General features: G+C 34.8%; 1 protein-coding gene across 10 annotated transcripts in view; it reads right to left on the minus strand.

The window, feature by feature from the left end:
- Positions 1–2,381: 2,381 nt before the first annotated feature.
- The window catches only part of DNAH5 (dynein axonemal heavy chain 5), a 137,699-nt gene continuing 123,645 nt past the window's right edge, over positions 2,382–16,435 (minus strand). For all 10 annotated transcript variants that reach the window (XM_068196837.1, XM_068196830.1, XM_068196833.1 and 7 more), the window contains 12 exons: positions 16,224–16,414; positions 15,282–15,403; positions 14,382–14,531; positions 12,527–12,772; positions 11,014–11,233; positions 10,208–10,413; positions 9,252–9,455; positions 8,532–8,747; positions 7,505–7,717; positions 5,914–6,066; positions 3,927–4,158; positions 2,382–2,583 (listed from right to left, as the gene is read on the minus strand). In XM_068196837.1, coding sequence (XP_068052938.1) covers positions 2,432–2,583; positions 3,927–4,158; positions 5,914–6,066; positions 7,505–7,717; positions 8,532–8,747; positions 9,252–9,455; positions 10,208–10,413; positions 11,014–11,233; positions 12,527–12,772; positions 14,382–14,531; positions 15,282–15,403; positions 16,224–16,414 — 2,305 coding nt within the window. In that variant the 3' untranslated portion in view covers positions 2,382–2,431. The remainder of the gene's footprint in view (positions 2,584–3,926; positions 4,159–5,913; positions 6,067–7,504; positions 7,718–8,531; positions 8,748–9,251; positions 9,456–10,207; positions 10,414–11,013; positions 11,234–12,526; positions 12,773–14,381; positions 14,532–15,281; positions 15,404–16,223; positions 16,415–16,435) is intronic.

Here is a 16,435-nt window from a genome sequence, read left to right on the forward strand (position 1 = left end):
TCAGTACCAATAGCAGAGCCAAAGAGTTCTAGACATCCAATTCTACAATGCACAAGGTTTGGTTATTTTATTGATATGCCTTTCCATTGAAGGATTCCATTACCCATTTCTGCTATGATGAAGATGAACAGGAAAGAGCTAAGTTTTCCCCCTGTTTAAGGCATGTGTCGGAGCACAGCAAAGGCAGGCCGCTTGGACAGGACAGTGGAGCTGGAAGCCAAGAGCCACAGCAGGGTGGGCAGGGCAAAGGTCTCTCTGACAAGGACGCAGTGCCATGGCACCTGAACAAAAAAGAGAGCAACCAGGGCCAGCTTAATTTATCAATGACTGCCAGATGAGGCTATAATAACAGAACAGATCTGAGGTCAAGCCAGAAAGATGAGTCAGCAAGGCAGGGCCTGAAGAGATGATGATAACCAGACAGTGCCACACAGATCAAGGCAAGGTAAATAGTAAACAAGGCAGGTGTGATTTGGACTCCACCAAGTATTCTCCCAGCCCATGCAGCAAAACCTCTGGGAGAGCAGGGTAGGCACTCTGGCCCTTGACATAATACTACATTTCAAGTGCTCATTGAACTTTCCCCTGCCTCATTTTTCCATCCCTGATGGTGGTTTTGCAGACACCTAAAGAGGCTATGCCAAGCCTTTTACAAAAAGAAAGCTAAAACAACAGAAATAACAGTGATGGTCAATATCAATCATTTCACTGACCTAACAGCCTTTGGAATAACTAGGATCACCAGTGTGGGAACTATCTTTTGCCTTACTATTCTCATAGAAAATCACACTCTGAAAAAAATGTGCACAGTCCCTTCACTGAATTACTCTTTGGTTTGATGTATCCACTGTATCTACAGCAATGATCGTACAAAAAATGCCCATTTGAAAAGTGGTATTTGAAGTGCACGTGGCTTGAAAATTCTCAGTATTAATGACTTGCACAAGGATGAAATATGTTCTTCTGCAGAAAGGAAAGTCTTGGTGAAAGACACGAGTCCATGGCAACTTAGAACTCCAGTGAGTATCCAGAAATGTCCTGGAAATTGGAGCATGGAGCTTCGAGGTTCAATAAAGAACACTTCAACCCTTCTAACTTTATTTATTGACATGTCTAAATTAAAAGTATTTCCTATAAAAGATTTTCTCACATTTCATTCATATCATTGTGAGTTATTTAAAAGAAAAAAAAAATACTAATTCCAACAGGGAAGGACCTCTACAATCAGAATTTGACAGAATCAATGTTCCACCTAAGTTTTATAAGTGATTGGACTGTGGAAATGAATGTTGAAGCCTCCTGTATTGATTTGACATAAAATTGAAAACAGTTTCTCCATTTTAGCCTCTGTGAATGACAGATGCAGCAGGAATACTGATTCTTTCTGCTTCCTCTTCTGAAAAAGCAAATTTTGGGAATGGTTAGTGGACCACTAAGATACATGACCTCCTGAACTCAGCAACAAAAATACACTGTTTTTTTTAATGATTAAATAAGTGTGCTTAAAGTGGGAGGCCCATAGTGTCCAATTAAATTGAGCTGCTAATATTTCCCTTTTAAGATTAATTCCTCCATGAAAGGTTTTCTATGTGAGACACCAAAAAAGCTGCAGCACATAAGCAAAAAAGGGAGATATTAAAAAAAAAAAAGAAGGAAAAGGGGAGGGATGGGGAGGGAAAGGGGAAAGCCGATTCTACTAATAACACTGATGACAAGAGACTCAACTCCAGTATAGTAACTCACAAAAAGTATCTATTCATTCTTATATAATGCATCTGATCCATTACGTATTTTTAAGTCCTGAGCCAGATAGTAAGGATTTTTGGCAGCTATCAGATGCTTGTTTTCCTATGTAACACAATGAATTTGTCCTCCAAGTAGTGGGAAAAGTGTGATATTTTTCCAGCCTTACCTTCTTTATTTAGACAGCAAGCAAACTATCAGCTAGGAAATAAATCTTGGAACATAATCTTGAGGAATTTTGTCTAATATGAATGAGCACTTAGGACTTAGTTTTCCATAGAAACACACACACAAAAAAAAAAAAAGCTTTGCATTTAGCCTCTTGAAGTTAAGTCCTGATACAAGAATATTTACTACCAAAAAGTAGCAATGTTTAAATCAATTAATCTTTATTCAAGGGAAAATTAAGCACACAGGAGGAGTGCTTATGCACACGTAAGTGATAGGAGCACTAAATATTTGTCATGATTTTTCAAAGACACCAAAGTTAATGTCACTAAAAGATGTAGCATTTATAAGCCTATTGTATAGGTTTATTGAGAATAATTTTAGAAAAACACCATAATGGAGTCTATGATTTAGAAATAATATTTTTTGAAGTATTCCACTGTGTATCTAACTACATAATAATGTTTGCATTTAAAATCAGAAAATATCTCCTGGAACCCTTTTTTTTTCTTTTTTCACATTACTTGACATCACACAGAAGTGCTACTCCACGGAGTACCCAGTGCTCTGGAGGCTGACGGGTTTTAAGATCCATAGCAGCAATGTAATTAAGATCTGTTCGACTGCTCTTTTTGTAGACCGGGCATGAATACAGACGTGGATCTTTTGCAGCTGAAAAGACAGAAGAGACATAAAGAACAATTTTAAAAAGTTTTAAAAATGGGGCCCTAAGGGAATGATCATAAGGCAGATAGAAAACTGGATCCAAGTTCAATAGTACTCTGCTCTCTATTTGCTATTGCCAGCTGAAGGACATACATGGTTTGAAATTTCTGTAGGTTTAACATGAGCGCCTAGGAACTGATGCAAACCAATATATGTAAATGGACACTCTAGAGTAATTAGCATTCTTATTGGTTCAATCTGCCCACTGAACATTACTTCTAATCAATGTATTATGCCAAAATAAAATTTCCCTACTTTTGACAACCTGGTTTGAAATGCATTTAGTATTTGAGTGTACAAGACATCGGCTACTTCACTGCAGAATTAGAGCAGTAGTCTAGTCATGCTCAGTACTTCAGTATTCATTATTTAGTATCTTGGCTGCTGATCATGCCTTTTATAAAACATTAGCTATGCAAAATAGCATGTTAGTTAGATTTGCTTTTAGAGGTGGAATGCTTTTCAAAAGAGTTTTCCAATTTTATGTTTTGCAGTGGATTATTCTATGCTGTTTTACATCGCTATTCAATAGCATGTCCTATTCTATATGCAAAAACCCATCACATTAAGATAAATTATACATTTTCACAGCACTGTCCTTAAGCCCCATAAGTTTCCTTTCCATTCCTACATTCCTTTACTGCCTCAAAGACAAACCATCTCCCACCACCTCTTGCTTGCTTCCATGACCTCAAAATCAGACTTGTGCAGGAAAAAAAAGTTTTTATAAATATACATATTTTGTATATACATATATGTTATCTATAAACACAATATATACCTGTATATGTATATATATATGTGTGTGTGTGTGTGTGTGTATAATCTATGAGTATCTTGTATGTTGTATATACATACATAGATATATTTTTACATATATATAAATTACATTCATTTTTGCCAGGAGTGAAAGATTATTTAGATTTAGGTTATGGAGGCTACAGAGATCACAGAGTTTATGTATAAGAAAAATGGCATTTTAGGTCTGGGATACATATTGTCAATATGTACAGCTTACCTGCTACAAAGCTTTTAACACCATTAAGACCATGTGTAGAGACCTATCTAAATATTAGGGAAAGTGACTACTAACAATTGTGAAGCAAGTCTGAAAACACATTTTCAATGGAAGACTCAGAAGTCTTCCCCATTGAAAGAGGTTTGCTATGTATACAATGATTAGCAACAGCCTCATGAAATCCCTGCAGCCCAAAAGATTTCAATGCAGTTAAATAAAATGTTACGTTGTATTCAATGGAAATAACATCCATTACAATACAGTTACTTACTGTTATTCTCTGCGTATATCCTTATAACTGGCATCAGCTCAAAGAGTACCTTGGGCTTAGATTCTATCAGTCTCATGTTTCTTCTGTCCCAACCAGCTCCTTCTAAATACAGCCCATACACGTAGACACCTTCTGAAGGAGGGCTTGTGATGTCATCCTTCATCCATTTAGTGACTTCATTGCACAGCACTACACTGTCAAGAGCCCATCCTTTGTTAGCTCTCGTTATTTCCTGCCCAAACCAGACAAAAGTCAGGTGGTTACATTTTCACGTGAGCACAGAACCCTTTTTCCCACCAGTTATTAGAAATATATTTGTATGGTCATAAAATATCCTCTTTAGTACAAAAAAAACCACCAACCTTTACAATATTCATGTTCACAGAAGTCTGACTTTTCTCTAAGGGAGTGATGGCATGGCACTGCAAGAAAGCTTTCAGTATTTTTTCCACTATATTTGATTTTAATTTCTTTCTATTATATCAAGTATCTAAAGACCATACCAAGTAATACAACCATTAAATGTCAATGGTAGCCAGCTAGCCAGCTTTTGTGAACACAAAAATTTCACATATTTGATGAGATGAGAAAAACATTACCTGCATGTGGTAAGTGAAACATATTTTCTGGGGTTACCTTCCTTTTCCTGCACCTCTACTCTTCAGTAACTGTATTCTTAATGAGTAAGAACTCAGTTATAAAGCTATGTAAAGAAACTGCAAAAAAACCTGTTAGTATACACTGGACAACACTCAGCTCTCTGTAGCCCAGTTCTTTACTATGAAATGCAAATAAGTTATGGCAAACCCAGATTTTATCCTGGTCTTCCAATGGCTTCAAAAATCATTCTCTGAAGTAATTGGAATGAATGCTTGCCCCATACTGCAGTTATATGGATGATCTAAAAGAACTCAAGATTTATAGCTCAGTGATCATTCCTCTTTCTCATTTCTATTTGTTTTATCACACAGCAAAGTCCAGAAACTCACTTTGGTACTTACTTGGGATATTTGGGTACTTACTTGGGTTGTTACATATTCACTGTTCCTTTTTATGGAACCATAAAATCCTGTAGTTTCCAACTGGTTTCAATCCTGCTAGTAAACCTTTTCCATGAGCTTGGATGCAAAAGATAGTCCTATTTTAGGACTGTTCACTTAAAGAAATATTTTGTTATATAATTCCAAGGCCATATGCCTGAAATTTTAGATTATACTACCCAGACCTCAGTGTAAGAGGGAAATATTTTTCCTTCATCACAAATCTTCATTCTCTTCTCAAAAAGTTTGTGCTTTTTTTTCCTGAGGTCCCATTGTATTTTCACCTGAGTATTCTTTTTTAATTTTACACAATCAAGATGCTTACTGTCTCCAGTATATCCCTTTATGCTGACTAACACAGGCATTTATTTCTTCCATTTAAAGTAAAAAAGTTGCTGAGCAGCCAACACAATCACCAAATCAACATACATACATAAGCAAACACATCAAATATCATACTTATATGCATCAATAAAGGAAAATCTTTCCCACTTCCTGAAGAGAGACTTAATCAGCTACTAAACAGCAGCAGTAAAATGTAAGACTAATTCTGAATAGCTTTTCAGTCCATTCTCAAGTCAGGTAAGTACTGAATACAGAACAAAAGAGATGGGGGGGAAAAGGCAAATTCATAGGCTTAATGGCTGTTCTCAGAGATATCGCAATGGAAACATGAGACTAAATATTTTTTTAGTCTACCTTAATAATATTGTGAGGTAGCTTCTACTCGTTTGGGCCTTGGTCAACACAGGAAACATAATTTAACACATTAGTGGTTGTTACACTGAAAATGTATATATGAAGGAAGAGCAGTTAACTCAGGAAATGTTAGACTGTTGTAATCTTCCCATGTGTATAAACTCATCCTTCATCAGACAATAATTTTTTTTTTTTTTTTAGAAAGCATGTAAAAGAATAATCAGAATAAGACTTTAAACACAATTTACCTGTCTCACTGCAGTTAAAAATCCTTGAGGATTAAAAAACCCTGTCATCCAGAAACAGTGCGGTCGACTTTCAAAAATCCACTTGTAAAACTGGTGGTTTCTTTCTAGAAGCTCAGTAAACCAGAAACCAAGTGTACTGGAAGGCCAAGATACCTAAAAACCATAAACATGTTTTAAAATAGCATATTGCTGTCCAGAAAAGCTACATCTTCCCATAGTAATAAACAACATAATATTAGCAAAGCGTATTTGAAGATCGTCTATCATATTTTAACTTTAATCTGATGCTAAAACTTTACATCCCAATGACGCCTGAAGGAAATTCTTTCTCTGTTTTAATTCATGTCTACTATTCCATTTACATGTTTAATGCTGTCTGTGGAATTGTCCATTTTATAACATTTTTGCAAGGTTAGACAGCTGTATAAGAAAAAAAGAAAAATTATATACATGTCTTTATAATTCCAAGGTCAATATATCAAGACAACGTGATTTCTGTAAGACTGTTCTGCATTTTTATTCTTCTGAATAAAACCTAAGGAAAACTGAACTTGGACAATGTGGAGATACAGCTGTGTTGTGAAGCATCTGTTCACATCTAGGTTTTCTACCATGAAAACACTTTGCCAGTAGAAAAAAAAAACCAAACAAAAAAACCCAAAGAAACCAAGAGAAAGCAAAAAACCCCTTTATTCTTCCAAAAAAAAAAAAAAAAAAAAAAATTTTTTTTTCCATGAGTTGCCATTAACAGGTCTAATTATCCCGAAAACAATTTCTATGGGGAGAAGGTGAAATCTGGGATTATTTCACTTGGAGAAGGCTTAAGGGTGGCTTAAATATGTTTATATCTCATGTGGAGAACAGAAGGAGCCTGATCCTTTTCAGCAATTGGACAGAAGGCAATGGGAACAAGATGAAATATCAGAAATTCTGTTTCAACTTAAGGAGTTTTTTGTATATTTGGCTGGTGGTTGGTTGATTGGTTGGTTTTTACTGTGAAGATGATCAAACAGTGGAATGTTGCACCTCTCTGATTCTGGAGACTTCTGGGAAACCTGATTTAACTGACCCTGCTTTAGGAAGTGTGATTAGACTACACTGTCTCTATAGGTCCTTTCCAGCATCTACTATTCTGTAATTATGTGGCTATTACTCAAACTCAAAGTGCATTGATTTTGACCAAAATGGACAGGCCACCTCTACTTAACCCAGAAAAGAGTATTCAATAATTATATGTGTCCAATAAATAACACCATCTTATTCCACTAATGTGGGTGCTAATTTTTAAAATCCATCATCACATTTTAAATTTCTCTCCTCTCTCTGGGTTTTTATACTGACAATATGTAACAGATTGTTAAAATGGCACAAAGCTGCATCCTTCACATTCATTTCAATTTTCATAAATGAAAGAAGGCTTGTTTTGAGTATGTTTATTTTAGCATAAAATCTATTCCAGCAGTTGCCCAGCTCTGGTTACCATTTCTGAAACATAGTTTGAAAAAAATGCTTACTATAAGTCTAGCAGTTTAATCTAGTCTTCAGAAATAGATTGTTTTATTTCTTTCCAGAACAAGTGATGTACACCTACCTTTTTCCAGCTAGCAGGAATCCTTCCATCATACATGCAGTCTAAAGCATCCCTCAGATTTTCACTCATAACTATTGTCCCATCAATGGCAAGTTTTAGATCAGTCAGAGTGCTTCTCACTAAAGAAATAACTCTCTGCATTTGTTCAATCTCCTGTCGCAAAAATATGTGCATAGGTTGAAAAGGTCCCATGTTCTTTAGTTTTTCTTTTACCTGTTGGTAGAAAACCAAAGAGCCTTCAATAGAAGTGAAAAAACAAAATTGGCTTTATGTCAATGTTAGGCCCCAGTATGATCTTTGAGACATAACATAATTTATTTATGAGCTTTAATGGTCAGTTTGGCACCTCCCTTGAATTATCTGCAAGAGAGAAACACAGGATTTGTTCCAAGAGAAATCTGTGATGCTGAGACTGACTATGTTTTAGTCCAAGTCATGATTTAGTCTTTGAGCTAATGCCACTTAAAGAGCTTGTAGGCTGTTTACCTTAGTTCAAAGAATTCAGCTTTAATTCGAACAAGCAGTTTCAAGGTTCTTTTTGAACAAACTAATCAAGACTAATTGCCCCAGCCTCTTTGCTTCAACATAGCAGCAACGCCTGGGATCTATCACAATACCAGGCAGTCTTGTATTCTAACCAAACTCACCGATACGTTCTTAATCAAAAGTGTAAAATAAACAAATAAACAGCTTCATTAACATAACTAGAAATTGTATAGTGTCAACAACGTCAGTTAAAAGCTGATGATCCTACCTCCCTCATAGTGCAAATGACAACTTAAGCATTAACAGGTTTAATATTTCTGAAAAAGGCCTTATAAAAGCACTTCAGCACACATTTAATGACTTCATTGTAAACATCAATAGTTTGGCCACACTTCTTTAAAATACAAAGTATTGCCTGTATAAATTAATTCAAATGTGCTTCTAGAAAAATTTTTGGGCATTTGTTGGGTTTTGTTTTTTTTTTCCAATCCATAAAAGGCAAGATGGACCAAATGTTTTTGCCAGAATTTCATTAACTCACTTCAAATGGTACATAATCAGCAGGAAGTTTTTCCAGCATATCATCAGCCAGTCTGGCTACAACTGCCTCTCGAGTTTCACCTCCTCCACCAGAGCTATCTTTAGGCTGAATACTGAGGATGGTGTCCAATACACCTCTGGAAACTTTACTTTGGTAGGTGATATCCGCATTGGGATGCAAACCAAACACTTCTGGTGTGTCATAAGCAGGAAGGCTCTACACAGTAAAATATAAAAAGAGTATTAAAAAAAAACCTTGATTACTATTAAGTAACAAGTTACATTTTTTCAAATAGTCTTAAGCCAAATAACTTGCTGTGGTCTATTTGTCATGCCACAGCCCAAATCACACCAAATAAATTGTGTTTTAACAACTATATACTATTTTAATAACAAACTTTTACTCTCATATATCTAGACTTTTATTTCAAAGAGGTTGTACCCAATGTCTGAACTCCATTCCTTGCCCTCTTTAATAATTTTGTGCCTTTAGATATGTCCCACAAGCAAAATGTATGAAAAAGAACATATATATATTGCTGTCAAGAAAATTATAACATTGATAACAATAATTCGTTGTCACTAATAGATATGCAAACTGCTAGAAATCAGTTTAAAAATCTGCGGATGAAAGACAAAATACAGGTACTCAGAAAAAAGAGAAAAATGATAGGGTATCAGGAACTTATGAGAAACAAGTGATTAGCTTTCATTTACCAACCTGTATGTACTGAAGGTATTGATCCACCATAGTACATTTGGGTATGCTGTATCCTTTGTAGAAGCTGAATTCCTGACTGAATGTGTTTTCACTGAACCAAATCTTTACAAAGGTGTTCATGAGTCTTTTATCAAAGTCATCTGTTACACGACCACCATACTGGATCTCACCTATCATGTAACAAACAGTATTCCAGCAGATCCCCTAAAACCAAGCAGAAAGCACTGACTTCAGCTAATCCCCTTCTTGTTTACTTAGACCTGCCTTAGTAAAAACAGCTGATGTACCATCTCTGTCCCATTTGAAATAAAGTTACTTTCCTATTACTCTTTTTTCACTATAGTCTTACATTCCCTGAACACCTGCAAGGATTTCTCAAAATAGAATTTGCTGAAATTCAAAAGCATCTTGAAGATAGCAAGAAGGTTACATATATATTTGAATTCTCCTTTCACTTAAAATGCCAACTGCAAATTGCTCTGACATAGACCTCTCTTTATGAAAACTGACCATATGAAAGTGAGAAACGTAGGAAACATTCTTGTATAGTTATTTAAAACCACTTTTGATTTCTTCATGCTGCAAAGATAGGTGGGGGGGCAAATCTTATTTTTACTCAAAATAGATTTAAACAAAAGAATATTTGAAATATCCCTTTTAAACTAGTTGACTTAATTAGAATTGAAAAGAAGGTCTATACTTCTAAGGTTTATATTTCTGAGATGGCTGGAAAGTTTTTTTTTAATGTAGAGGTTAATACAGAAATTAAACATGCACTGGATTAGAGGTCTAAGTCTGCTGCTGTAGAGACAGATATACTTGAAATATTGAATATTTGTGAAGAAAACAAGTTAAAATCACTCTGGTAGTTCAGTTTTTAGGAAGCATTTACATATTTTCTACTACTAGAAAGATCCATCGTCTTAATCCACCTTTCCCACAAAATCATTAATTACCTTCTTGGTATCCATGCGATTCAAGTGGTTTCGAACAAACTGCACAGCAGCATTGAAATCAGCTTGATTAAACTCATAGGGAATATTCCAACCCAGAGACCCAAATTTGCGTCTTTCTTGAACAGTGGAGTGCAGAAAGGCTACAGCATACAACAGTGGTTTCCATTGCACCATTTTACTGGCATCTAATAAATCCTGGTTGACACCTATTGATTGCAAATGGGCTTTATGAGAATCACTGTAATTGTCTTTTTCAAAACTACTTCAAATCATTGCTAAAATATCACTCTAGAGATAGTCACTTGGCTCTCTGCCTCTCCCAAGGGTAAATTATTGTCCCACAAAATGTTCTGTGCTGGAGACAGTTTATAGCATGTTATTAAATTGCTCAAATTAAAAGAGTAAGCTTCAGGGGGAAAAAAACCACAGTTCACTAATAGCTGAATTCACATCAAGTTGCTTTCTGCACAGAGTCTTTGTCCTTTATTTTATGTAGTGTAAAGAGCATATGATGGCCAACCATGTCATTTTTCCACCAAAAGACAGAATATTAAAAATTCAAACACTTTGAACTGAGATACTAAAAGCTGACATGTGAGAAAAGAAAAGGCATTCACTGTTTTGATATCCAATTAGTTGTGTCAACAGAACGTCAGCAAATCATCTTTTTAATTTTCAAAACAAAAACTAAGATGAGCCCTGGCATCATTGCGAACAGCTCCTTGTACTAGCTTACACCTACTACCAGTTTAACCTGACCACGCAATAGCATCACAGTCCAAAGTCATTAGCATTCTATCACTCACCACTGTATGTTCTCTTTAGTCCAGCTCTGAGCCCTTGCGGTGGTTCATTGGTAAACTTAATCGACATTTGAAGAAGAGTGATGGGGAATTGTTTGTGAATGTCAGTTGTCATCCATAGTCTAAAGCTTTCATGAACATTCTCTGTCTCTATTACAGTGTCCATTAACTCATCCAGAAAGTCAAGTCCAAGGTGGCAGTTTTGCAGAAGTGCCCAACCTCCCTAGTTTAAAAAAAATAGAATTTAAAAAGTTATAAACATTGTTCCAAAACTGAAATCACTCCTTGATGGAAGCTAAGATCTGGGCTGTTTCTTCTGAAGATGGTGTTAGCTTGTTTGTTTTTTTTTTCACCTGAACAAGTGGTCCCTACTTGTCTCATCTGGTCTATACCTATGCCTCTATATACGTCTCTACCTTTTCCATTTCAATACATTTAAAACATACCTTGTCATGACTACAGGGCTGATAGAAACTTATAAATTTTGACTTACATAAAGGAGCTCAGGAGTAGCTCCACAGAGCAACCTGATAAACCTTGTTCCTTACAAGGGTTCCAGGCTTGGAAAATAATCAAATAAACATACATTATTAATCTATTGCTATCAATCAATAGATGTCAAACTTTTTAATATGAATTATTATATTTCATTATCGTCATCTCATATACCTCTTCACTAAGAAGGCTTGTGAGACAGTGAGGAAAGGTAACTGAATTTCTCTTAACTAAACTAAAGGTGCTCCTTTCCCCTGTTTTTGAATGGGTTTCTTCTCATTTGATCTGTCAATTAGTTCCTTATGAGAACTTATCAAACAAGAAACTGAAGCAAAAGAGTAAAACAGGTCATAAAAAGAAGCTCACAGCACAGGAGAGTAAGATCAGTATTTTCACATCAGCAGGCATAGCAGTAGTACCACCTGATGCGCAAAGCATGCCAAATTGGAACATCTCACCTTTCTCAAACAGATAGTTTTGTTCTTTAATTCCTCTTCCGGTAAAATGTCTGTGCCACCAGATTGTCCCTCCCAAGTCCAAATTCAGACTACACCAATACAAAATAACTTGCTATACTTACCTTGTTTTTCTCAAGTTTATGTAACTATCAATAGCATATCTGGAATTAATTTTCTTCATTTAACAAAATTCATCCATATTACTAAAATAAAAAACTGAAAATATAATCTGAAATGCCTACAGAAGAATATTCAATGGTAATCAAAAAAACAAAAAAATCAGTTCAGCTATGTTCATCAATATGCAATCAACTATAAAAACTCCATTTTATATGAAAAACACTCCATTTTCAATGAAAAGTATCTGCGCAGTATCAAGAAGCTTGTTATGGAAAATTGAAGGAGTATGAAAATATAATTCTCTTGCATAGGACACTTATATAAATAAATGTAGGGGTTTGCATCAGCACTAACTACCCACCAAACAACATTATTTCATGGCAGGATTTTTGCTTCTAAATGTTTAATACAGAGAGGAAAACGTTCAGATTTTTTTTGCTTACATGAGCCATTGTCTGCTGTAGAAGTTTACGAGCATGGATTCCTTGCCCCTGGCCCATGGAAACACAATATGTTTCTTTCTTCAGTCTTTTTCCCAAAGCAATAATTGAGTCCGTAGGATCAGAGCCCATGGAAAGAAAGCATATGAGGGGAGTATGTGGATCTGACTCTTCCCATGTTTTCTCCAAGTCCAAGATGACTCCCTCTGCGTATTTCTCCCCCATAGTGTCAGTGATATATTTTCTTGCCTATATTAAAAAAGGTAAATTTAACTTGTGACCTAACCATTTTATACTGTTTTCTTCCCAGTGTAAATATTACCAAAAACTCAACAGAAGACCAAAGGCTGCTAAAAATTTATATCAAAAATATAAATATACAACAAGTTTATTTTTACATGTCAACACATCATACTCTCTTTGAAGGTGTTATTTTTTATAGCCTTATAGAGCCAGTTAATTTTTTAAAAATAATTACCATATTACATATATCTATATGTATTTTTATATATAACTATAATTAGAGTATAATAAAAAATAACAACTTCTCTAAAACTTTAGAAAATTTTTAATTATTTAAGGATATCTCCATTAGATAGTGTAACTCTTAGTCTCAAAATCTAGAAAGATAAGAGAAAAAGACTAAAGATGGGCTTCAAACCTCATAGGCCTTTCTCACGCCACAGTTAAATAAGCAATGAATTAACAGTACTAATGATTAAAATAACTATCACTAAGTAGACGATCCAGAGGAACAGATGAAAACCAACGCTTATCCCCCCTTTATTTATCTTTAAAAATTCTAAATTATTGTTCTTTTTCTCAAAGAAATAGGAAAGGCTCTTTCAAAAAATCTGAGATTATCTTTCTTGTACTTTTCCCTCCCATACATTTACCTTGTCTTAGATAAATCTTCCCCTTAATACCTCTGGGTTACCTCTCAGAGACAAAAGACATTCAGCATTAAACATTTGATAAACTATCAGTTTTCATAAAACCATGGAAAGATGAAAGCTTACCTTGCCCCATTAACAGTAGGGAGGAGCTAATCTCATGTGATCTGTTTCAGACACATAGTAGACATTCTTTATACAGTACTGCTTAACCTATTGACTGCAGTTACACCAATAACTGGTGAGATTTTTTCTGAATCCAATCACAATGTCTAAAGATATGCATCGATAAAATTAACACCATACTTCAAGTCATGAATTCTTATTTCAATAAATGACCATTAATTGTGCTGAATTGTCAGTAATGTTACAATTTTTTGTTCTTTTGTACTGGAGAAGAACATAAAGGTTAAAAATAGGTTCCTAGAAAATGATTTTTCTTTAAAAAAGGTCTATTTAATAAACTTCATTTCTGTATTTTTTTAATAGATGTCCTTAAATTGAGAGCTTTGAGCAAATTTTATTAAAGATTTTTCCAAAGTGGTTCTAATTCTTCCATGCAAGAAATAGTTTCTCAATTAAATTGTTTTCAATCTTCCCTCAGCCAGTCAAGTTCATTAAAATATTTGACTTCAGTTTAACACAGGGACACTTCTAGAACTCCAGTGAGTAAGCAAGGATAGCCAAAAGTATCTTCTGAACTAATAAAGCAGATCTGGATAAACACATATGATTCCAGCAGAAATCACCACAGTGGATAATATTTGTTCAATATATTGGAATAATTTTTTTATCACTGTCCTTGTAAAAAATACATAAACAGTCTGAAAAGAATTTCAGAAAATAAGACATAAAGGTCCATTACAAAATGGTCCTTTAGCATTATATAAGATAGTACGAACCTGCAATCTGAAAATATTATTGTAGTGATACCTAAATAGACCATGTAGGCTATATGAATATACCTGAGCTATGGTTCTGTCAGGACACCAAGATCTGATAAGAAGAAGTTTTCTGAAGCAGTCCAGAGATTGACCATAGCCACTAGGAACCAATTCTTCTTCAGGATTCTTACTATCAAACCAGATTTTCCACTGTTTCTCTTCTCTGGAAATCTGCAATTATACCATCAAAGAAGCAAATATTACTAAACAGACAAGTCATATTTGCACTGCAACTAGGTTGCAAACTTTTAATGAGAGTCAGAGACATGAAATCCACACCCAGGCATTTGTTTAGAGTCATTCTTCCACAGATTTAATAAAGCTATTAAAAATGATAGGATAAAAATTCAGATTATAAGTATGCTATTGTAGAATGCAGCACCCTGGAGTATTCATATTCTGAAAAGAGGAGCTATTAATCAGTATGTTATATTCTGATATAGTAGCATAGCTATGTCAGAATATGGATAGCTATGCACAGACACAGCTTTGAGAACAGCAAGTACATAATTGCTCTCCACATGAATGTACCCTCTCCCTAACTTTTACTCCATGTAACCAGAGAAATATTGGAACAAGCATCATAAAACATAGTGTAAGAAATTACAACAGGGATGCAAGATAATGTAATAACCAGAATAAAGTTGCAATGTATTAATTGGATAATGGCAGGTTGAATCCCAATCCAAAAGTATTATAATTTTAGAAAGTGTGAACACTCTACACTCTTACTGTTTTCCTGGGAGTGGTTGAGATTTTATATCAACATAGGTTGCTAAGCAGCCAGGGCCATAACTGAGGCTATCTGCTGTCAGTTTTGTTTCTCTTCCATAAAATAAACCAGTTTCCACCATATGGCTTGATTGCTACCAGACAATCACTTGTTAAACAAGAGATCAACTTTCGAAAGCTCTTACATACTTGATCAAGAATATCTGAAAACTGTTCAAGCTTACTAAGCTCCACCAGGTTCAACCAAGTCATATCCAGAATCCATTTAGCTGGCTTAGGAGGACAAGCTTTAAGGTCTAGGGAAGCACCACCTGCAAGAAATTGAAATCAGCTATTAGTACTGTTGGAGAGACAAAGAAAAATAAACAAAATAAGAGGAAAAAAAAACAAATACAATGATCCAGTTTTCAAATCATGATGTTACAGGAATTTTCTACCTTACAAAACCATGCCATATTTAATTAAGCTGAGTTTGGTTAATTTATATTATTTTTTAATATTATGTAATTTGGTTAATACTTCTGTTTATTTTGAGGCTTTACTGGTTTTTTGTGCATTGTGCCTGGAATAAAGGCTTTTTGGGAAAAGATATTCTGATGATTCAACATGGAAAAATTCACATGCATAATCCATAAATAAATACTGCCTGGAAAATTAAGTCTCTTGAAAAGGTAATATAAAATTGATCCAAATTTTCAAGGGAACTCAGTGCTTGTATGCAGTTGAGGCCAAAGCCATGACCTTGTCACATGCAGCTGAGACTCTGATGTTCTTTTAAAATGTTAGCATCATTTTCTGCTACTATTTGCTACAGTTACTATAATATGTTTAGTACAATAATAATTTTTCTAAGTTAAACACATACCTGATGGTATTTGAGCAGCAGACAACAATATTCCTTTCAAATTCTCATGATTATAAAGATATATTCATCAATATTCAGTGTGCTGCTATAAATTAGAGCTGCCATACCATGTTGTCTGTCACCAGATCAGAATGATAAACATGTATTCTCACAATTGACTAATTTCTCATGTGCAAAAGGAAGGAGCATGCTGGCTAGGAGATACAAATACATAAATTTTCTAAAATAATAATGTGCTCTCCTTATAATTTATTCATAGTTCCCACCTTTAATAAGTGTCAGAAATTCTTCATGTTTCACTCTGTTTCTTTGTATATCAATCTTCAAAGTAAGAAGCAATGTGAAAAGAAATTTATGCTCCTCATAGAGCCCTCGGGCAGTATACTTGAATACTTCATATGTCATATGTTCAATAATATTGGTAACCCTCTTGCTGGTTATAGGGCTCTTGGTAGACCTGTTAGAAGAAAGGTCTGCA

This window comes from Anomalospiza imberbis, chromosome 1 (genome assembly GCF_031753505.1).
Source record: "Anomalospiza imberbis isolate Cuckoo-Finch-1a 21T00152 chromosome 1, ASM3175350v1, whole genome shotgun sequence".
NCBI lineage: Eukaryota > Metazoa > Chordata > Aves > Passeriformes > Viduidae > Anomalospiza > Anomalospiza imberbis.